This window comes from Sciurus vulgaris (genome assembly GCF_902686455.1).
Source record: "Sciurus vulgaris genome assembly, chromosome: 6".
NCBI classification, from domain to species: domain Eukaryota; kingdom Metazoa; phylum Chordata; class Mammalia; order Rodentia; family Sciuridae; genus Sciurus; species Sciurus vulgaris.
Window position 1 is genome coordinate 65,532,717 of NC_136466.1, and position 24,100 is coordinate 65,556,816.

At 33.0% G+C, this 24,100-nt stretch overlaps 1 protein-coding gene across 6 annotated transcripts in view; it reads right to left on the reverse strand.

The window, feature by feature from the left end:
* TCERG1 (transcription elongation regulator 1) overlaps positions 1 to 24,100 on the reverse strand; it is a 61,855-nt gene that overhangs the window by 23,319 nt on the left and 14,436 nt on the right. For 3 of the 6 annotated variants that reach the window (XR_013764718.1, XM_079145352.1, XM_079145356.1), the window contains exons 5-15: positions 23,835 to 24,077; positions 19,587 to 19,649; positions 18,294 to 18,494; positions 17,531 to 17,643; positions 16,412 to 16,500; positions 5,001 to 5,161; positions 3,824 to 3,880; positions 3,611 to 3,677; positions 2,494 to 2,544; positions 1,012 to 1,147; positions 107 to 196 (exon numbers count right to left, since the gene is read on the reverse strand). Coding sequence is in view for 5 of the 6 variants with exons in the window: in XM_079145352.1 (XP_079001478.1) it covers positions 107 to 196; positions 1,012 to 1,147; positions 2,494 to 2,544; positions 3,611 to 3,677; positions 3,824 to 3,880; positions 5,001 to 5,161; positions 16,412 to 16,500; positions 17,531 to 17,643; positions 18,294 to 18,494; positions 19,587 to 19,649; positions 23,835 to 24,077 (1,271 nt within the window). In the remaining variant the exon portion in view is untranslated. The remainder of the gene's footprint in view (positions 1 to 106; positions 197 to 1,011; positions 1,148 to 2,493; positions 2,545 to 3,610; positions 3,678 to 3,823; positions 3,881 to 5,000; positions 5,162 to 16,411; positions 16,501 to 17,530; positions 17,644 to 18,293; positions 18,495 to 19,586; positions 19,650 to 23,834; positions 24,078 to 24,100) is intronic. The other 3 variants (XM_079145354.1, XM_079145353.1, XM_079145355.1) reach the window with 3 other exon arrangements.

The following is a 24,100-nucleotide window of genomic DNA, read 5'->3' on the forward strand; positions in this document are numbered from 1 at the left end:
AATGACTGTGTACTAAGATGAAAAACTATTTTTAAAGTATTGTTAGGAAAAAATCCTATGCTGTCAAATGATATATACTTTTCTTATAATGTTATTTTCCTTTTACCTGTTTTCTTTCTTTAGGATTGAGAAGTAAGTACCGAGGATCAAAAACTATCTTGTGCAACTCTTTCTCCCATGTTGAAAAAGCAGACACCTTTAAAATAAAAAATGTATTGCCTCATCATTAAATTTGCTCTAAAAACATAAAGGTCAAAATTTTGCTTGAAATCTACAGGACATCTGTTTATAAAGGAGACATAAAAACCAAACTGAAGTTTCCATCACTAATAAATGAAAAACAGTGGGAGGCTAGCAATAGCAAATTTCCACACTAATTGGCTCTGAACATTTCTATATTATATAGAAATAACACACACTTAATTACTCATTAAAACAACCACTACTGTGTGACATTTAAAAAATCAGTACATCAGAAAAGGCCTTGAGGATTTGCATTTTGATTTCCCATACTATCTCCAATCTTGTGAACAATGTTGTGATTTAAAATTGAACAGTCATACTCATTCAAATAAATCTGTGAATATAACCCGAACATTGAATTTCTTTCTCAATTAAGTTTCTAAAAATATCAAAAAATATCAGTTCTCCTTTCACCAAAAGCCACTCTGAAGATATTAAAGGAAGAATCATGTATACCTTACCTATCCGAAGTAGTCCGCCATTCTGTAATGTTAATACTCGTATATATTACTCACCAAAATTAAATGACCCAACAAATGTTAAATGTTATTTGTACTTAAAAGGACAGTAAAATGGGATTTAGTGAAATATGATATAATTAGCCAAGGAAAAGGCTGTTTCAAAAAAAAGGTACACATTAAGTTGATAGGGTTCCCTTAATCCCCCCCCTACAACATGAGCACTAACCTTAGATTTGACCTTTTAGCAAGACATATTTATATTACTTATACAAAACAGAAATATCTCCCCCAAAGATTGTTTTCTGACCCCTCTCTCTAGCAGCATGTCCTTGAACTGCTTCATTCGTGCCTCCAGAGGGACAATGGCCCTTTCTCGGGCAGCTTTAATTTCAGCTTCCATGGCAGCTTCTTTCTCTGAATCAATGTCTTTATTATCGTCTCGCCTATGAAAAATAAAACATAAGGCATCAACTGACAAAATATTTTAAAAAATCATATTAAAATTTTAAAATCAATGGAATTTTCAAGACTCACTACTGAGCAGCATATTTTTGGCAAAAACAAGTTATATTAAGGGTTTCAAAGGAATTCCAAGGGATAAACAACTTTTATTCTAATAGTAATAAAATTACCGAGTTTCTAATGATGTTACAATGATGTATTGTTAGGAAAATATATATACCTTTAATGTGCTGTCTCTCCCTGACACTAGTTGATATAGAAAGTGAACTATCTACTAGGGGGAAAAAAATGTATATAGCATAGATTGTAAAACTATGTGTTAGAATCAAACAGCACAGAATGTAATTGTTTTAGTTCTTGAAATGATATAGAAAAAATGGTATTCTCCAAAATGTTTTGTTATAAATTCATAACATTTAAAATCCAATAAAAACTGGCATTAAGTCTTAGTAATCTCAAATATTTATTTTAAAAATAAAATATCTGCAAACTTGGCCAAGTGGATATGTGAGATATATACCTTACCTACCTGACATTTTTATTACTCACTTTCTGGGTGATAAGTTGAGATTTAAGATGAAGGACAGGTCCCAGAGAGCAACATGGGCCCAGGAGTAGTTAGGTAGTAGTAGTAGGAATTAGAACTGCTCATCAGTGACTTTTTAAACTACTTCTCGTTCCTCCAAAAATGTACCTCAGGACTAAGGGTAGGCCTGTTGCTCATGTGGTACTCAAGCAAAATTGTAAACATGAAATCAAGTCACCTCTCAACACATATTACTATGAAAAAGGCCTATTCATGTAAATAACCCAAAAAGAAATTCAATAACTCAGGTGTATTTGAACAGATCTTCTTTTTTAAAATATGATCTGCTAAGTATATAGCATTAACAAAATCGACTTATTTTCCCTACAGAAATCTGGTAATTCAAAAGCATGCTATATAGGAAACCATAGGTAGCCCAGGAAATTTAAATGGAACTAAGGCTAACCCATAAATGTGAGAGGTAATTAGCAACTTAGGAAATGAATCAAAATAGAAGACACAGTCCATGACCTGCAGGAACTTAGCGAGATAGTCTGTGACCTAAGATATGCACAAAACAAACAGGTAAAAGCAATTTGCCAAACAATATACCCTCTTAAAATAATTTATTTAAGAAGTATTTAAATAGTTAAAGTTTAGACATCCAAGAAATATATTAACTAATATAATTTATAGAATTATATTAAATAAAAATGTCACAATACAAACTATCACTATCTATCTCAATAAAAGAAATAAAAGAAAAACTAAGCCAGGAAAAATAGGCTTTTAGCTTTGTACCTAAATAGAGAAGCTCGGGCAATCCACATAAAGGACTTCTTTGACATTCTCCTGATAAAAGCAGTTAAAAACCTTACAGAGTTGTCTATAAGAACAAACAATTAAAAACAACCTAAAAAGTTTAACATCATAGAAACATCCAAAATTATGGTACATAAACAGAATGAATACAGTCATTTATAATAATGTAGAAAACAAGTGTCTTATTCTAGAAATTTTTTTAAAAAAGAATACTAAATTGGTTAATAACTGATAACATTTGGTCAAAAACTAAAAAGTTAGTTGTAAAAATGAAACTAACTGTGTCAAGGTGACAAATTACAAGTGATTCTCTTTAATATCTTAATTTCTTTAATACTATTGCCAATAATGATTTTTTTTTTTTAAAAAAGAACCACCCTTGACAGGGATTATTATACTCGTTTCCTTGCCATAGTTTGGCTGCATTCAATCTGTCCTTTTCCGATTAGGACTATAATTATCCAGTCCCTAATAATGTCTCCAAGCTTTCCTTTTTGCTGCTAAATAATGGTCCCATTCCCACAACACACACACCCTCTATTCCAACCTTCCACCCCCACATAATAAGTAACATTCATATTTCACTAAATTCTAGAGTACTGGCCCAGCTAATTCTTCTATTTCTAGCAATCTCTTTCTCTGAGTACTTTCTAAGTTCATGGGCCTACTTCATAACAGGTAATAATGACCAGACTCAGGATTTGGTATGTCACAAGTTAAGTATATAAAGAGAGAGAAGTCTGTGTCTATTTTTATGAAATCTCTAGAATGACTTTTCCCGGGGTCTATATGGCAAAACCTTTTTAACAAAATTTAGATCTAGTGAATTTTTGTAAAGAATAATCAATTTCTAAAATGCCATTTGGTATCATAATACATATTGAAATAACCAAATCTTCTCCAAGTCTAGCAATAGAAAGAATACAATTTCTGTATTATAAAACACAGCTATTTAATATGAGGTCTAAGAGAGCAACATGACTTCTGCCTCCTGTTAACACAAATATTACCTTGTGACTTCCAATCACAAACTGATAACCTAATCAATGTTAAAATGTAAATATCTGGAATTGCACAAACTATATATATTACTTACTTCCGTTTTTTTGCTTTGACAGGCTCATCTTCATTAATTTCTTCCATTAATTCTTGTTCTTCTTTAACTATAAGAGAAAATTTAATCAAAACTTTGAATAAAAATAAGCATGCAATCACTGAATTATATAGGCATAAATCCTGCTAATCACTACCAGAACATTTGCTTTAAAAGCACTAAAAATAACCTGTAATTTATAGGTATTTCACTCACTTGCACTCATAGAGAATTGCCACTTTTGGATGGACAGCATTGTTGGGGTCGGGTGTCCTGGCAAAAACATTTCAAATAGTGTTATGAACAATTAAATCCATATATTTCACAACCATTTCTTTTAAAAAATCATTATTTGCATAAAATATCCACTTCTTAATACCCATTTTTGTAATAAAGCATTAAAAGCAATGCTTCTCTTTATCCTCCCTTTCAATTTTCAATTCAGATTGAAAATTTTCTTGTTCGATGCTTAGTTTTACAAATACATAAAATTTTCCTGATTCTGGACTTATAGTATATTTTTATGATGCATATTAATGCATATCAACTAAATGAATCAAATATTTGAAACAGACTCACAAAAAACAAAAGCAAGTCACATTCTTCCTTGGCTTCATTTAATACTATGGTCATAGAATATTACTATCATACCTATGAAGCAAATATTGCTAAAGGGGACAAAACAGGTGCCTAATACCTTCAGTACTAGATAGACAAAGTTGCACTGATTGGGAAATTACTCATAAACAGAAAATGTCAGGACTACATTCATACTAATCGATGAAAACTTCTCAATCATTAGAAAGACATATTAAGATTTGTTTTATTAATAGAATTAAATGATTTTTGTGCTTCTACACTACATGGGGTTAAGGAGAGTCTATAAAAACAATAATAGCAATACAGGCAAACTGCCAGTAAGAAATACACAACAAACACACAATGAAAATTACATAATTATTTGTACATAAATATTTGTATATGTATTGAAATGCTGTCTCAATGTTTAAAACAAGAAAATCTTAATCAACAAAATATTTAAAAACTGCAGTTTTTGATTATTGCAAAAAATATATATATCACAGAGCCCAAAAAGTGCCAAAAGGCTCATTAAGGAGTGCTTCAGTAGTAGCAATGAGCATAAAGCAAGCAACAACAGCTCCAGCATATCTATCTTGAACTGAATGAAAATCTTGACCAAAACAAGCTAAAAAACATATTTTACAAAACACAATCTTATTCAAATTCTGTTTTTTATATCTTCATTACAGTACTCAAAGCAGAATATCAATCTATTTTTAAAGATTAAATATTCCTAAATTGCCTTCATACTTTCTATCAAAATATTTAAAAAAATTAAAATTAGAGGAGAAATTCCTAATTTGAAACTTACTTAGTTTCTTCATGTCTTCCAATCCTTTTTTATGAGGGGGTTCTTGAATAATTTTGTCAACATCTGCCCTTCCAATCAAATCATCAGGTCGGTCCCACATAGAAAGACGAGTGGTGGGATTATAAAAAAAGACCCGTTCATCTCCAGTCCAAACCACACACCTAAGAAATGGATTCAAAATATCATTTTCTTATGTTAAAGAACATATTCTATACCTAGGTCTTTTCATTTCAACCTGTCAAAAGGGAGAGAGCAAGGATATGTTCCTCTTACTAACAGTTATTTATAGAGAACCAAACAAGACCTTTAAAACAGAAAAGAGCTGACTGACTAAAGTAAAAACAGCAGTGCAATATACTGAAAAAACAAAACAAGAAAAGCAAAACAATTTGTACTCAGAATGCGTAGGAATTTGATTTGGCACTCAATTTGAGAGTACTAAATTTTAAACCATCACAAAGAATGAGTTTAATGGCAACAAATAATGCTAGTAAGCAGTTGTACAACTTAAAGAACAGACTATAGCACCCCATCAATTACATGATAGCTCTTAATATTTCTTATTGTTATTTATTATTTAATAATAAACCAAAATTACACATGCAACCTTCTATGAAGAAATGATTATATCTAGTATAAAAACTAAAAGGGAAGTACCAACTGTACTAGAGCCCCATAGATCACCATAGCACACTGGTTCCTGTTTTATAAGTAAAGAACTTAAGACAAAAGAGAAATAATAAGTATGTGAGAAGTCTCTGAAGTTGGCTCTTATTGCTGTTTGTTTTGTAGTACCAGGGATTGAACCCAGGGGCCCTCTACTACTAAGCCCCATCTCCAGCCTTCTGAATTTTTTGAGATAAGGTTTGTTAAATTGCCCAAGCTGCTATCAAACTTGCAATCCTTCTGAGTAGCAGGTATAACAGATGTGCACTACACCTGGTAGGAATCTAAGGTTTTTATAAAAAAAAATAAACAGACAAAAGTATATGAGTCAAAATTTTAAGAAGCAAGCAAGGGAATACATATTCCACTTCTCCCCCTTCACAAGTTCCCCATCTAACAGTGGTCCTTAGGTGGACCAGGCAGCTAGATGTCCAATAAAAACCGTATCTTTTGACCAGATAATCAAAAGTTAATCAACAGCTGTCAAGCCTAAAATGACTAGATGCTGAAACAGTCAAAGACTCTAAGGCAACAATAACAACTAGAATTTCTGACAAAGAAAAGACATTATGCCTGAAATGAATGACAAAAAAAGAGTTCTAAATGGAGAAACAGAAGTTGTAAAAAAGAATCAAATGAAAATTATAGAAATAAAATATAATGGAAATTAAATTTTACTGGTTTGGCTCAAGGGCAGAATGGAGATAACAGTAAACCTACAACTAGAAGACAGATCAATGATTAGTCCTCCAGAAGAGCAGAGAGGGACAGAAAAGAATAAAAAGAATTTCAGGAAACTATGGGATTGTAATAAAATGTCTAATATGTCACTGGATCGCATAAAAACAGGAGAAAAAAATAGGTACAAAGTTTTTGGTACAAAACCAAAAACTTCTGAAGACACAATAGCTAGAAATATCTCCCAATTTGGTAAAAGACATAAATTATATATTAAAGAAGCTTAGCAAATCCCATATAGGATAAACTTGGAAGAAAACCAGTCCTACGTTACTATACTATATTCATTCATGAATACACAACCAGAGTAACTACACATTGTGTACAACCAAAAGAATGGGAAGTTGTACTCCATGTATGTAAATGTCAAAATATATTCTACTGACATGAATAACTAAAAAGAACAAATAAAAAATTAAAAAGACTGGAAGAAAGAAAACCAGTACTAGACACAAGATAATCAAATCTCAATCACAATAAGGTTTTGGGGAAAAATAGCACAAATAATACAAATTAGGAAATTATCCCAATGATCATGGCTTTCTTATCAAAAACCCAGGGCCAGGGGCTGGGGATGTAGCTCAGTTGGTAAAGTGCTTGCCTCATAAGCACAAGGCCCTGGGTTCAAATCCCCAGCACCGCCAAAAAAAAAAAAAAAAAAAAAAAAAACCCAGGGCCAGAATACACTAAAACATCTTTAAAGTTCTGGAATGAAAAATTACCAACCAGAACTCAACATCCAGCAAAAAACATCCTTTACAGGCAGGGCAAACAAGATACTCTCAGATGAAGAGAATCTAAGAGATATCATTTCCAGAAGACCTGTTTGACAAAAGTTGTTTGTGCTGAAAGGAAATGACATAAAAGGAAAACCTGTATCTTTAACAAAAAAAAAAGAAAAACAACAAAAATGGTAAATACAAATGATTTTTCCCTCTTACATTCTTTAAAATGTTTTGTGGTTGGGTTTTCATCCATGTAAGTCATATATGTTTGATACATACAACTAAGGTCAGTGGATATAGGTTAAGAAAAGGACCTGATAACAAGGTTTCCATATTTTATGGGACATGGTACAATATTAACTCTAAATAGACTGTGGAGGTTAGGTATGTATATTACAATTCCTAAACCAGCAAGCAACACAAAAATGCAAAGAGGTTTCACCAAAAATGCAAAAGATTAATTAAACACTAAACAAATGCAAATAAATCAACAGAAATAGAACATAAAAACAGAAAAGACAAACAGAAAATAACAGTATGGTTAAATCCAACCATACCAAAAATTACATTAAATATTAAGTCTCTCAACACTCCAATTAAAAAGCAAGAACTGACAATAGATAAAATGTAAGATACTCACACTCAAAAGCTATATTAAAGTCTGTAAAAGCATACATTGCTGGTTGGATGGCAAACTGGTGAAACCACTATGGAAAGCAGTATAGAGATTTCTCAAAAAACTTAGAATGGAACCAATATTTGACCCAGTCATCCCACTCCTAGAGGTTGATACGCAAAGGACTTAAAATCAGCACACTACAGTGACGGCCACAATGTTCACAGCAACTCAATTCACAATAGCTAAACTATGGAACCAACCTAGGTGCCCTTCAACAGATGAATGGATAAAGAAAATGTGGTATATATACACAATGGAATACTACTCAGCCTTAAAGAAGAATGAAATTATGGCATCTGTTGGTAAATGGATGGAACTGGAGAATATTACGCTAAGTCAAATAAATCAATTCCAAAGAACCAAAGGCCGAATGTTTTCTCTCATATTTAGATGCTAATTCATAATTGTGTGTGAGTGAGAGGGACAGAGGTAATTTGGACTAGACAGAGGGGAATAAAGGGAAGGGTGGGGGTATGAGGGTAAGAATGATAGAATGAATTGGACTTTATTACCCTTGTGCATATATGATTCCATGACCTGTGTAAACACTTTATTGTGTACAAGAAGAAGAATGAGAAATTACACTCCATTTATGTATAATATGTCAAAATGTGGAGTCTATGGATTCTATATGTCATATGCATTCTACTGTCACATATAACTAATTAGAACATTAAAAAATATAAAAAAAGAAAATCTATAAGAAACACACTTTAAATACAAAGCCATAGAAAAGCTAAAAGAAAAAGATACACCATGCAAACAAAGAATAAAAGGCAGCAATTGCTGTTTTTTAAAAAAGAGAAACTTTAAGACAAACTGAATAATGAAAAATAAAGAGGTTAATTTCCTAATAATAAAAAGGACAATTATTCATCAGGAAGACATAATAATTATAAAATGTGCATGTCTATAATAGTTCAAAATGAATAAAAATAGACCAAATTCACGAGAAATAAACAATTCTACAATTATAGTACATCAACACCATTCTCTCAGCAATAGACCAACACGGCTCAAAACAAACAGTATTCAAATAGAAGACATACATAGTAGTAATCGAATCATACAATGTATACTATCTGCCTGCAGGACAATTAAATTAATAATTTAAATAAGATATCTAGAAAAAACCCTATCTGGAAATGAAATAAAAGACTTCTAAATAATTCAGGAGTCAAAGACAAAATCAAAAAGCAGAATTTAAAGTATGGACTGAATGGCAGAAAAATATACCATATCATAATTTGCAGGACACAAGGAAACTTAGGGCTTTTAATAGTTACATTACAAAAGAAAAAGAAACTTTACCAATGACTTAAGAACTCACTATATGAAAAAAAAAAAAAACTGATAAAGTAAATCCAAATGCAACAATACATTAAAAGGAAAAGTACCAGGGGCTGGGGATATAGCTAACTTGGCAGAGTGCTTGCCTTGTAAGCACAAGGCCCTGGTTTCAAATCCCCAGCACCACAAAAAAAAAAAAAAGAAAAGGTACCATGACAAATAACATTTATCCCAGAAATGCAAAAACAGTTTAACATTCAAAAGCCAGTATAATTCCCTAGATTAAAAGAATGAAAAACTGATCAATGGATTTGGATAGCTGATTAAAACACACACATACACACAAGCAAACTAGGAAAGGCAGGGAACATCTTCAATCTCATAAAGGAAACTATGAAAAGCTTACAGCTAATATTGTAACTGGTGAAAAAGATTAAACTGTACCATTGATATAGGGAACAAGTACACCTGCTTTAACCTATTCTATATAATTAGCACTGTACTAAAGATTATGGCAATAAGAAATTCAGAAAAAAATGACAAAAGATCAGAAAAGAAGAAATAAACACTTCTATTTGTAAATGATGGTTGTTTACATGGATAATTCCAGGGAATCTGAAAAACTACTATAAGAAATGAATTAGCAATGTTCTGGGATACAAAGTTAATACATAAAAATTAATTCCATTCTTATATACAAATAGCAAACAAGTAGAAAATGAATGCTTTTTTAAAAAAATCTAATTTGCAACAGCATCAGATAACATAATACCTAGGACTAAATCTAGCCAATTATGTTCAATTCTACACCAAACAATGCTAAAGTATGTTAGTCAGCTTTCTGTTACTGACATCAAAATATCCAGAAGAACAACTCAGAGTAATAAAGTTTAGTTTGGGTTCGGAGGTCTCATTCTACGGTGGGCTGACTTCATTGTTCTGGGCCCCAAGATGGAGAAGAACATCATGGCAGAAAGGTGAAGCAGAGAAAAGCTGTTCAGCTCATAGTACCGGGAAGTAGAGAGCAAGATTGAGGGACCAGGAATAAAATAAAAACTCCTACTTCCTCCAGTCACATCTACCTGTCTACAGCTACCACCCAGTATAGTAGTTTTTTCATATTGTTAATCTATTGAATTAATTAATCTACTGATTAGGTTATAGCACTCATAATCTAGCCATTTCTCCTCTGAACATTGCTACTTTGGCTATCACACAAGGTTACTGGGGAACATACCATATCTAAATCATAACACTAAGAGATATTAAAGACCTAAATAAATGGAAAGAAATCATGTTCATGAAAAGTGGTAGAGATAATACTGTTACAATGTCAATTCTCTCTAAATTTTCTAAAGATTCAGTGCAATCTCAATCAAATCTCCAGCAGGGTTCATATATGTGTATATAGAGATGTCAGACAGTTCAGAATTAACCAAGAAACAACAAAGAATTCGTCTCACATAAAACTACCCTAAAAGAGTAATATGAATGATAAAGTACATAGGAGTGAAACATACTAATGTCTACAACTTTCAATGCAACAATAAAACAAGACTGAGCTGTACTGAGAGATGGACAGATAAGTGATTAAGCAAATGTGGTAAAATGTTAATTTACAGAATCTAGACAGTTCATACATTTATACTTAGAATTATTTAAATGTTTCTCTAGGTATCAAATTTGTCATAATAAAATACTGGGAGAACACTATAGAAACAAACAAAAACTGTAGAAGCACAGCAGGAAAGAAAAAATTATATGCCACTCTTAGTAAACACAAAATTGACTTAAATTCAGAGATAAAATAGTTAAATTAAGCTGGGCATGCTGGTGCACACCTGTAATCCCAGCAACTTGGGAGTCTGAGGCAGTTGGATTAAAGTTCAAGATCAGTCTCAGCAATTTAGCTGAGACCCTAACCAACTTAGCAAGACTCTGTCTCAAAATAAAAAATGAAAGGGGCTGGGGATGTGGCCCAGTGGTACAGCAGCCTAGGGTTCAATCCTCAGTACAAAAAAATAATAATAATTTTTTTTTTTTGTCAAGTTAAAACCAACATAGACTACAGATAAGGCATGGCAAATACAGGTAGTCATTATTATATGCAATAGTACAGAACTACTAAAAGCTGAAACTGTTGCACGATCTTAATAACCAGTGTAAAAAATTACAATTTATGTTCTTTAAAAAACATTTATCAAAAGTGAGAAACAGGAGTTTATGCCTTGAAAGAAAAGGGAGTAGCTTCCTTTGTCCACATGGTGCCCACAATACCATCTTTTAGCTGTGAAAATAAGACACTCATGTTCTGATACCACTCTCCTAGTTGTTGTGCTGGCTGCTTCCTCAACCAGGCTTTGTCGTCTGGATTCCCCTGATTTACTGGGTAGGTTATCTACAGACAAGGCCACATGGAGTGCAGGGATTCAGTCCTGATGCCTCCTGGTCTAGAATTTCTTTCAGCTATTTAGGAGATGGAGGCAGGAGGATTCAAAGTTCAACTTAGCAAGATCCTATCTCAAAATTTAAAAAATGGCTGGGGTTGTAGCTCAGTGGTAGGTACATGCCTAGCACATGTGAGTCCCAGGGTTCAATCACTAATACTGAAAAAAAAAAAAAAAAAAAAAAAAAAGATTTGTTTGTTCAACAAATAGCTGAGTACTTCGCATATACCAGGCACTGTGCTTTAAACTAAATTCAAGACCTTTTAGGCAACAGTCCTTGATTCTGTAGACCTTTATGTATTAGCAAAGGAGACAAATGCTAAGAAAAAAATCACAAATATGAATATAAATTGGAATAATAGGAGCTAAAGGTATGGCTCAGTGGTGGAGTGCTTGCCTAGCATGCACAAAACCCCAGGCTTGATCCCCAGTATTGCAAAGAAATAAGCAACTAAATAAAAATATTTCTCAAAAAACATTAAAAAGTCTTAGAACCAGAAATTGAAGTTTACCCAACTGAAGTTTATCCAAGAGAATACAAAATTATTTTCACAAAATTGTCAAACAAAGGTCATGAAATACCAGGAAGGAAATTCCAGTACAGGTAAGGAACCAGGAGACTTCAAATTTTACACTTACTTCCTTAACTTATCTCCAAGAAACAAAAATCTGAAAAGCAACATTTAAAAATATCAATAGACAAAAAGATCTATTTAAAATGCTTAAAGTTAGCACTTCATCTATTTTATGAGAAAAATGAAATTAGAAAGTAGGGAATTCAAATTACACTTCCTTCATTAATAACCTGGAAAATAATTCATTTGAACAATCATTATCTTTCATACATTCAGATGGACTGCAAAAGCACTAGTAACATATGCCTGTATTTGGGGGTGCAGTAAGGATACTTCCTAAGACAGACACCAAATCTAAAAGCTATAAATAAAGACACCAATTTGACCTTACAAAAAGTGTGTGTGGTGCTGGGGATTGAACCTAGGGCCTTGTGTATGCTAGGCAAGCACTATACCACTAAAGCTACCTCCTACTCCCAAAATATAAAACGTATACGGGACAAGATAGCAAAGCAAAAATCAACACAGTGAGAGAAACTAAAACACATGTAAAAGTCAAAGGAGTATACACAAAAAGCTACCACATATTGTTTTTTTTTTTAAAAAAAGCAAGTCCATTTAAAAAAAAAAGAACAAAAACTATGCAAAAGCAACCACACAGCCAATATAAAAAAGTTTCAACCACACCAGCATTCCAAAATCACAGATTTAAAAGGAATATGATATAAATACACCAGTGTGAGGGAAAACTGGTAATCTCAGGATGTTAGTTGGAAAAGTAATTTGCAGAATTGTAACTCCTTCACCCAAACCCTGTCCAAAACCCTATAAGTTCTATTTAGCAATATTCTCCAAAAGTTTAAATAATTATTATCACTTAATTCAACAATTTCACTTCTCGGAATCAATCCAACAGAAATAACTTGAATGTATTCACAAATATTTATAAAGACATCCTTTGTAACTCCAGGATCAAAACAAAACAAGGAAAGCAATCTAACCATCCATTTGTAGGAAAATCATGCATTTTCATACAACAGAAAAACTATGCCGTTATAAAAAGATTTACATATTTAATAAAAAACAGAGGAATATACATTTTAGAAATATTTCATGATGCACACGTATACCACGCACATATCCTATACACCTATTCATAAAATAATACAACAAAAGATCTAGAAGATGTATGTACAAACCTTCTATTAATGTGGTGGTTGGATGAAGGTAAAATTCTACAACATACTTTTTTTTGTATCAGAAATTTAACTCTGGGGTGCTTCATTGAGCCACATTCCCAGCCCTTTCTAATTTTATTTTGAGACAGGGTCTTACTAAGTTGCTGAGGCTGGCTTTGGACTTGTTAGCTTCTTGTCTCAGCCTCTGGAGTGGCTAGGATTATAGGCATACAGGTATGTGCCACCATACCTAGCAGAATTCTACAATTTTTAACTTCATATAATTTTCATATCTTATGCTTTTTGTGAATTTAGCTCAGCCATTCTTTTCCAATGATATTACAGACGTACATATAATCAATTATGCAACATAGCAACCTTCCTTCTTCATTCCCAATTTCAAACTAATTGACTCTTCTGAGCCAAAAAACTATTAAGATCTAGTGATAGTAATAACTGCAACCTTGGGATCATGGGTCCCAACATGGAGAACGCATGCAGAGAAGGCTTCTCTCTGGGCTGAGCAAGCAACCAGCAAAAAGCAAATCCCATGAAAAGAACCTGACATTGCAGAGTAGGTAGATGCTCTGGAGGAAGGAACTATCATTTATGGGAATGTCAAGTATCCTTGACCTATAAAAACTAAAAACAGTTGAATGGGTACCTTAGCAGCAAAGTAGTCTTTTTGTAGCCCTGTAACAGAACAATACCCCAGTAAACCAAAGGAGAAAAGTAACAGCCTACCTAAGGTTAAGGGGGCCCAGAAGCCAGAGAGAGAAAGAGAGAGAGAGAGTTGGGGGGGGGGGGGGAGATCGATCAGGTACAATTACAAAACACCAAATTTAAATGCATTAGAAACACTCTAAGACTGACTTGTAAAGTTTCAGAAAAAGATTTTCCAAATTATAACATTCTGGGTAGAACTAGAGAAAATAAGATGGTCACTACCAGACCTGACCCAGTGGTCAGAAAAACAATAAGAAACTAACTCAAAGCAGAGTGCAAAACTATAGAAACAGGACTGCAGTTGTAGCTCAGTGGTAGAGTGCTTGCTAACAAGTGAGGCACTGGGTTTGATCCTCAGCAACACATAAAAATAAACAAATGAAATAAAGGTCCATCTACAACTAAGACAAAAAAAGTTTTTAAGAAAACTATAAATCTTAAGAGGCTTAGAGGAAGACTAGATCTAAGAGACCTCATACATAAATTACTGCTGTCCAGAAAAGGAAAAGAAAAACAGATGAAGAAAAGTAAGAATCATACAAACTCTAAAAATTTTAGTTACCTGAGGATAGACCCATATCTGAAAATAAACTGAGGGAGTTTAGAGTTGATTATTGGTCTTTCATGTACATATTCAAAGAGAGAAATCACAACTCAGGAATATATTCTTTGAATACAGACTATTTTCATAACTGTGACTTTGGAACCAGATACATATTTTCCATAATTATTTTTTAATAATTTGTTTTTGAAGTCAGTGAAATAACCGTATAGAAGGCAACTATGCCAAATATCTTTAAAACACAATAATTTGGGTGAAATGCCCTACACATAAAAATAACTAGAAAAAAAAAGTTAACTGTCTTCAAGAATCATATTAAGTGATAGTATTGGTACTGATACTGTATATCATATGAGCAATGCAAATGAGTAATTATGTTATCCCCACTGAGAAACAGATTTCATGCTCTGATCTATAAATACCACTTCTCACAAAAAGAAAACAGGGTTCCTTGAAGAAACAACCAATTCCAGGTCTGAGACAGGAAATAGTAAGAGAAGCCTAGAACAGCTTATCTAAAAAAGAAAAGGAAGATATAAAAGACAAAATTTTAACAAAAATGCTCAGGAGCCAGTTTTAAGAAAACCAAAGATAATACAGTCGATCATCAATAAGGATAACTTCAATAGATAGGAATGAATGGATAGGAATGTATAGTATATAGTTAAATCTATGAATACTCAAATTAACTCATTATTCTGTAAACTGGCAAATCCCTTCTTTCCTGTATAGTTTGTTCCAAGTAATCAATACTGATGAGGAGAAATACTTAAGTATTTCAGTTAATAAACTAAAAGAGAATAAAGGAAATACATTGCAACTTTCAGTCCTTAATGATTTATAGGATTTAGGCCAGGGTTTTTCAACCTTGCACTACTGACATTTTGGGCAAATAAATATTTCTCAGGGGGAACTTTCCTGGGCATGGAAGGATGTTTAGGAGCATCCTGGCCTCTAATTACTAGATGCTTATTAATACTCTTGAAGTTGTGACAACCAAAAATATTCCCCGGCATTGCCAAATGTCCACTGGGGAGAATCACTCCTGGTTGAAAACCACTAACTTCCTCAAAGTACATCTAGTTGTCATCATCAATGGTTGCTAACATCACAAAAAAAGGACAACTAGATGCATTTTGAGGGAATTAATCTTGGCCAAAAGAGCAAACCTCAACCTGGCCACATAGCTCTAAATCTGCTAGCTAGTTTGAAGAAAATTTGAGGAATGGAAGACCCTACTGAATAATACCACAGGGAATTAATTTTTAAAAATCCACACTTTGGGATGCTATAGGAAAAAAATAAAAAGATATAACTAAACTATAAAAACTATAAGTACATAACTATAAAAATTACAAAAAGACATAACTTTACTTAGTTCTTTAAATGTAATTATAAAGTGGGAATGAATATGTATATAAATATAAGCAAATTTAAAACATTTCAAATATAGAAAGATACAGGTCAGGTGTGGTGGCACACACCTGTAACCCCAGAGACTCAGGAGGCTGAGGAAGGAGGATCACAAGTTTTGAGGCCATCCTGGGAAACTTAGAACCTGTCTCAAAGCAAAAAATAAAAGGGCTGCTGATATTGCTCAGTGTGTTCAATCCTCAGTACCAAAATCAAAAACCCCCAGCAGATTCAGGATTTCTCAGAGGCTCAAGTATATAATTATTAAGAATAAACATTAATAGACCATGAAATGAAAAATACACTTGTAGCAACTGAATTTGGGGTTTAAACAACCCCAATGTAACAAACAAGGTATGATAAAAAAAATAAATAAATAAAAACAACTCATTAAATTAAGCTAAGTACATACCATGGAGTACCAGGAATAGGAGTAGTAGCTACTGGTTTTGCCTTTTGGGCAGCCTTTTCTTCTTCAGTCATCTCCTCTTCTTTGGGCTCCTAAGGGAAATGATATTATTCATATTTAATTAATAACATGAAAAAATACAAAAGTCAGTTATCACTGTAAATATCACAAAGTATAAGGTCTATTACTAGAATTGGGAGAGAATTCCTAAATCCTTGCCCCACCAAAAGAACTGAATTTCATAATAGCAGAACCCAGAAGTAGCAGCAGCTGGTCCTATCTTACAAACTTAATAACCATATGCTTAGGAGCAGAATTGGAAAATTATACAGTATAGAAATTAGAGAAGACCTATTCATCTGAGGTTGTTTCTTATTTCTGCTATCTTCCCTAGTACTGAAACATGACTACCATTGGCTCCCACACCAAATAAAGGAAGCTTCCACAAAAGAGAACTCTTAGTAACAAAAAGGGATCATTTCACACTTAAGATACAATAGTAGGGAGGACAGAAAATATAATCACTCAACATTCCCTAAATATGAAGTCATGCTTTTATAAAAACTTTTACTGGTGTATATTCATACACATATAAAAACCTAATTTGATCATTTTCATTCTCCTCCCCTCCCCTCCTCACTCCCCAGATCCCTCTCCTCTGCCCTAATGGCCTCCCTTCTTTCATGGTGTTCACTCCCTTTTTTTCCTCTTCTGTTTTTTCCCCTCTAACTTCCAAATATGAGAAAAAACAAGATAATTTTCTTTCTGAGACTGGCTTATTTCACTCAAAATTATGGTCTCCAGTTCCATGCATTTTCCTGCAAATGACTTAACTTTTGTTCTTTATGGCTGAATAAAACACTGTATGTATGTACATAAATACACACACCACATTTTTTTATCCAATGAAGTTGCACTTCTAGCTTAAACATGTATCAGTCTGCAAATCAGAAGGTTAGAGCTCAAGTCCAAGACCCACTCTTTTCTTGGGGCCTCAGTTCAATATAAAAAATAAAACTTATAGCAATTATTTAAGTATACTCCAAATAGATATTCAGTTACATGTAACTTGTACCAATCAACGAAGGCTGGCTACCAGATTAGCAGGTCAGGGCCCTATACCTCCTTTATCTCCTTCATGGGCTCTTCTTTAGGATCCTCCTCCTCCGTCTCCATTGGCAGAGGTTCTTCAGAGGGCTCTTTAATTGGCTCTTTAATCTTCTCTTCTAATTTTTCTGTTAAACAATTAATGGCAAAGGTTTTGATGTAACTTTTAAAGAATTTGCAGAGAATTAGCAATTGTGATATTCTACTACTAGTTGTTAAGCATTAAGATAAAATATTCCTCCTTGTAATATCATTGATTTTGAACCCAATGCAATCAAAAACTCCTTAAAGACCTGCTGACTTCAAAGGAATATGTCTTTCAGGTCATTAGCATATCATTGGTAGTCATCATATATTTTGCTCAAAGGGATAAGATACTAAGGAATTTAGAAATAGAAATAGGGACTTGTGATACAGCAAGTGGAGTCTTCTACACCTAAGATTTCAAAAGCCTAAGTTCTTGTCTTTACAATAAACACTTTCCTTCCTAATCAATTTTGCCAATCTCAAGGACAATATAACAATTACCAACAAAAGAAAAATGTGTGTGTGTCTGTGTGTATAATGTGCACATATGACTTAATATCCCCAGACAGAAAAAATTATGGTAAAAATGTAAGTAGAAGAAATAAATATGCATCCATCAATTTTGTAAAAATAATAATCCCATAATTGTGTAATTAGGTATCCAGCATGTTAAAAAGAAATCATTTCAGAATTTCAAACAGTATACTCATTACAGTTCATACTATGCCCCAAGTCATTAAAACAATTATACCTTTTTCTTTTAGTTCTTGGGGTTTTTCCCAGGTTGACTCTAATGTTCTGTTGTTATAATAATAGGTTTTCCCATCTGCTGTTTTATATTCAGTCCACTCAGAAACTGCTGTTGCTCCAGCTAAGGTAGCAGGTGAAGCTGCAATAGCAACCTGGGGGTGTATCATGGGTACAATAGGAGGGGCCATTCCTGGCAATACACCTAAAAAAAGAATAATAAAAAATTAGATCCACATATTAAATTGGGATACAAACAAAACTCTTAAAATAGGAGCTAAATCTTTCTATTAAATATTAATAAGTGAATGGACCAGTTAGAACAAAAAATATATATATAAAAAGGTGATTCAAATATTACTCAGCTCTTTTTCCCTGGGTTTTTAGTTCTAATTCTGAAATTCAACATGAAAATTCAACCCAAGTACCTGAAGAACAGTCAGAAATTTGGGTCTCCTCTGATATGTCAACATAAATTATAAAAATCATGGTACATATGAATAGAAATGTTTTTTAAAGATAATTTCTCAAATTCTAATGAAATAATATTTAATGTACATATTTCCTGAGGCAAAATTATTGCCTTTTAAAATATTTCATAATAGTATAATAAAATTCTGTTTTTAAGTAAATGACTGAGTTTATCAAATCCAAAAGATTGAGTCAGTTATCCCTGTACAACATCAGTTTATTCTTTTCCTAAAAGAAAGCAAAGGCTGCTTCTACTTTTTAAAAGACAAGCCAAGATATATATTTTTACAAGATAACTAAATGAGCTAATACTATATAAAATAAAATACTATTAAAATAAGGACACATGAAAACAAAACTGAGGGGGGATTCTTAAATCTAAGTTCCAGGTAATTATGTTACTTCAATAAATTAAATTTATACTATACACACAAATATCCACACACATATACTCACTAGCATGCAAGCATAATCACATCACTTTACACATGGAAATGATTTTTTTATATTTAACTTAAAAACACACATCAAAAATAAAGTTAAATGTTATGAATATGAGAATGAAGTTGTTTACACTTATTACATAAATTAAGATATAAAGTGATCTGACCTTATTTGCTTTTGTGAACCAAAGAAGCTAATACTACAGGCAATTGGGAAAATTCAGTGTTGGCCAAATATGACAACTGCATTTATACTACTCGTTAAAAAGAAAAATATAAAAAAATCCACTCACTTGGGCAAAAATAAATAAAAGGATAAACAACAACATTCACTACCATGCCAACTTACAGACAAAACAAACTAAGATGGTTTTAAAAATTACCGGTCTTGGTGGTAGCGACTGTCTTTACATACGGGCAGCTGACTATTTGCATCATTGCTACACCTGTAAAATGGATAAGCAAGCACAGGTTGGAAAGCTGCCATGGTATGTCAGCTACCACTGGGATTCAGGGAAATAATTTACCACTGCAATTTAGAATGCTCTTTCCAATGAAAAAGACCAAGGATGGAGTAAAATTTCTTTGTTTTACATTTTGTGGGAAGTGGTGTCATTTTAATTTAATGATTCTAATTCTAAATTACAACATCAAGTACCTACCAGCCCTGATAATATTTGAAGGAGTCTCAGAGGTTAAGTTCAACAAAAGAAAGCCCCTTCATTACATATATGTAACAAATTCTCAAGTGGGGCATTTTCCCACAGGACATCAAATCCATGCTGCTCTTGCTTAGATGCCAAAGAAAGGCAGACACGCAGCATGACACTAACAAGACACTCTATGCTGCTAAGTTGAAACTACATGCAGGAGCTGAGGGATGTAGCACAACTATGCAGAAGTAGAAAAGGAGTAAGAAAAGACTAAGGACAAAAGGAGTAGGTGGCATAGGAAGAAAATAAGGTTTGAAATGGATCCAAATATTCCACTGCAAATAATGGTTCAAATAAAAGAAAGGCAAAGATGAAGGATAGCAGCATTCAACTAATGACAAAATATTCATGTTGAGTGCCTGCTCTATGGAATTACAAGAGCTTGGAACATTGTGGAGGCAGGATGTAACTAAGAAACATCCAGCACCTTTACTATTACTAATCACCATATAGGCTGATGGCTGCAAAAACCACTAACATTTAGGCTGGCTAAAGAAATACCGCTTGCATTAAAGAATGGAAATTATGTACACTTCTGAGTAGACTGAAGAATCATTATGATGCATTACAATGGTCATAAGGGAATCAAGGTAAAAGCTGGAAAACTAAAACTAAGAAAAATTCAAAATAAAGTGCAAATTTAAAAGAAAAAGACTGAAGGCTGAAGAATAATATAAGGAAAATAAATTTTAAAAAAATTTTTTGGCTGGAAAAAAAAAACCCTAAACTTAAACTTAGTGTGGTACCCATAAAAACTAAAAATAACAAACAACTACTTTCCCCAGGACAGGAAAAGAAATCTCTCCTAATTCAGAGTTAGATCCATTTGTAAATAATGTAACTATGTTCACACACACACACACAAAAATACTGCTAGCATTTGAAAAGTGCCTTTAGCTTCTTAATTATTATTTTAGATAAAGAATATTAGAGCTTGGGCTGGGGATATAGCCCAGTTCATAGAGTGCTTGCCTGTCAAGCACAAAGTCCTGGGTTCAACGCCCAGCATCACACACACAAAAAAGAAGAGAATAGTAGAGCTAAACTTTCATTACTTCTTAAACTAAAATAAAAACACTGGATCATAAGAGGAAGCTGAGTAAAGTTATATGTATAGTTTTATTTTCCCAAGTATTGAAAGAAAGTAATAGAAAAATTCATTTGCTTAGGGAAGTTACAGCCTGTGTTAAGTTTAAATTAGTATAAATAGTGCCATCTACAGGACCACAAAACCTATTAAACAGGCACTAGAAACTCAATTCTTACGCTATATTAACTTTATTCTCAAAGAATGTTCTCCAAAACCATCCTCCAAAAAATTAATTTAACTATGTAACTGATGAAACTCAAATATACTCATATTGAGACTTAATTGCCATTGCTAAGTATCAACGGGGTCAAAAAAAAAAAAAACTTCCATTTAATTAACAAAGACTATGCCACAGAGTTATACATATTTCTTGTCATGGCTAACAAGATAAACTTAAAGCTTTCTCTCAGGGTACTACATGCATATCATGAATACTCACAAGATAACCACACATATAAATATCTAATATTTTTTTTAAGGAGAACACTTATCCAATTTTCCTACAACTCTGTCCTCAAATTATGCTCTAATCTGGAAATTAGAAAATTTCATTTAACATTTTGGATAATCATGATGTCAATGACAGCAAGTTCCTTAAAATTCAAAATGATTTTAGAAATCCTATAATCCCAATGCAATTTACTATTCTCAAATTCTACCCTTTATTCCTATACTTTACCTAATTCTTCTACTACTTCCCTTCATCATGTTTGATTATCCCATAATCATCCTCGTTAGAGCCAGATAATGCTATTTAAAATAGAATTTAAGGTTCCAAAATAAATTACATATAAATTTCTCCTGTTCTCCTTAATACTGACAAGAAATGAACAGGGAAAAACTGAGGTAGAAAAGTGTACATAAAACCAAAAATCTGTCAAGGAGAAAAGTTCTCTTTTTCACTATATAGAACTGAATTAAAAAGGAAAATGAGAAAAATAAACTAATACGGGTATCATTTTTCTATAGGAGACTAGCTCCCTCTCCAAAGAATCTTGTCTTGGATAAAATCTTAAAAACTATCCAATTCAAGCTTTCTTACAATTGACCTGCAAAATTTCATTAACAACTGCCATTTATGCCTTTTACTGCCAGACATCACATATGCCACCACAATTTGGTCACCCAATGGTCAGTACTATGTGATGGGATAAGGCTCTGGGAAGAACATGTGACATCAAACTGCAGCTACAGCTGGAGGGGTTTTACTGTGACAGTTTCACTTTCTGCAGAAATGAATTTTACTATTTCTGTACATTTCACCTTCTGATCCTCTAGAGCAACACAAGTTTTTTCAGATGATCACCTCTCAAAATACTTCAGCAGTATTATCATGCTACCTTTCAGTCTTCTCTCTACAGATTTAACAACCCAGCTCCTTCAGATCACTCAGAATCCAGAATTTATTTATTAACTCTAAAGCAGGTCAAAATTTCAAAAAGTGGTTATGACAAATGCTAAGCTATTCTTCATTTATCACTTAGTTTCCTACAAAAATTATATCCGAGGAAAGTACTAGCTGCTTGTCTTAAATTTAACTTAGAAAATGGATAAGTCCTAGAATTAAAGAAAACATTTCTTATTTTCATCTAATTTTAATGACTTGAGTTTCTTACACATCACATATAGCACATTTAATAATATAAAATTACATTAATAATGTGTAAAAGATCTATCAAATAAAAAAAAAAAACACTAATTGTTAAAAATTTTGGTTCCTTTCTTGCCAAGGTATATTATCTGGAAGTGTCATTTTCAAAGTGATCACAAGGAAAAAGACAACTGAACAACAGTGAAAATTAAGATGTGTGCAATTCTAACAAATAGCTATATCACAACTATTTTTACACAGAAACAAGTACAATAAAGTGTCAAAAATACAGAGATTGGGCACTAGGTTTTATTCATCCTTGCTACAAACTAGCCTTATAAACTTGACCTCTTTAAGGTATACTTTCAACTATAATACAAGAAAAATGAATCATGGCTCAAGGATCAAATAAACCCATTTGACAACAGCTACTGCACTCAAATAAGAATTCTCAATACTACCCCTAGTCCCAACACTACCACTACCCACTACCTATAGGAAGAACTCTACTTCTCAATCTTTTAATTCCTTATCTAGTTTTAACAATTCCTCATAAGACAATAAAACATGCAAATTCACCATAACAACCTAAAGTTTTAAATGATGAATGTTATACTTCACAAATGTTATTCGGGAACCTTCTGGTTTGTTTAAGTTCGGTAACTCACATTTTCTTCCCAGCATAACATAATTATTAAGATCCTGTTATCTGGATCTACAGGGCACAGGGTCAAATTCCAACACCATCACTTATTAGCTATGTGACCTTGGACAAATAATTTAACCTGTCTGTGTACCTACCTCTTAGATGGTTGTGAAATGAAAGAAATTAATGCATAAAAAGGGCTGAGAACAGTGTACTGTATATAAAGCATTCAACTTGTGTTGGCTATTATGGCTGGTGATTTCTCAATTTCACAGACTCAATTCCTTAAAAATACTGCATTTAGAACATATTAACATGAGAAGATGATCATTTTTAATTCACTGCAGCTATTATACAAAATAAGTGTAGCTTTAAATGTGACTCTAATTTTAAGACATGTAAACAACAACAAAAAAAAGGACATTTACCAAAACTTAAAAAGAGAAATACTGCAGTTAGCCATGAATCTTTCGAAAACATTTCACACAGGTGAGATTCAAGGCAAATTTCAAATGCAACAGACACATGAGAACAAACTAACTGACAATATGAAAACAGAGCTGCAAAGGCTATTGCAATCTGTTGGTTTACCTGGAAGTGGAATTGGCATGCCAGGAAGGGGAACACGAAACGGAGGTACCATTACTGGTGGAAAAGCAGGTATTGCTGCTGCTGGCTGAGGTACTGAATGAGGAACAGCAGGAGGTAACGTCTGGGGGTGCGGCTGGGGAACAGTTTGCACAGGTGTGGCTGTAGGAGCAGGAGTTGAAACACTAACTGTAGGCGTGGCAACAGAAACAGCAGAACTTGGGGTCTGATCTTGTGTTGTGGGTGCTGATAAAAAGATAAAAAAAAAA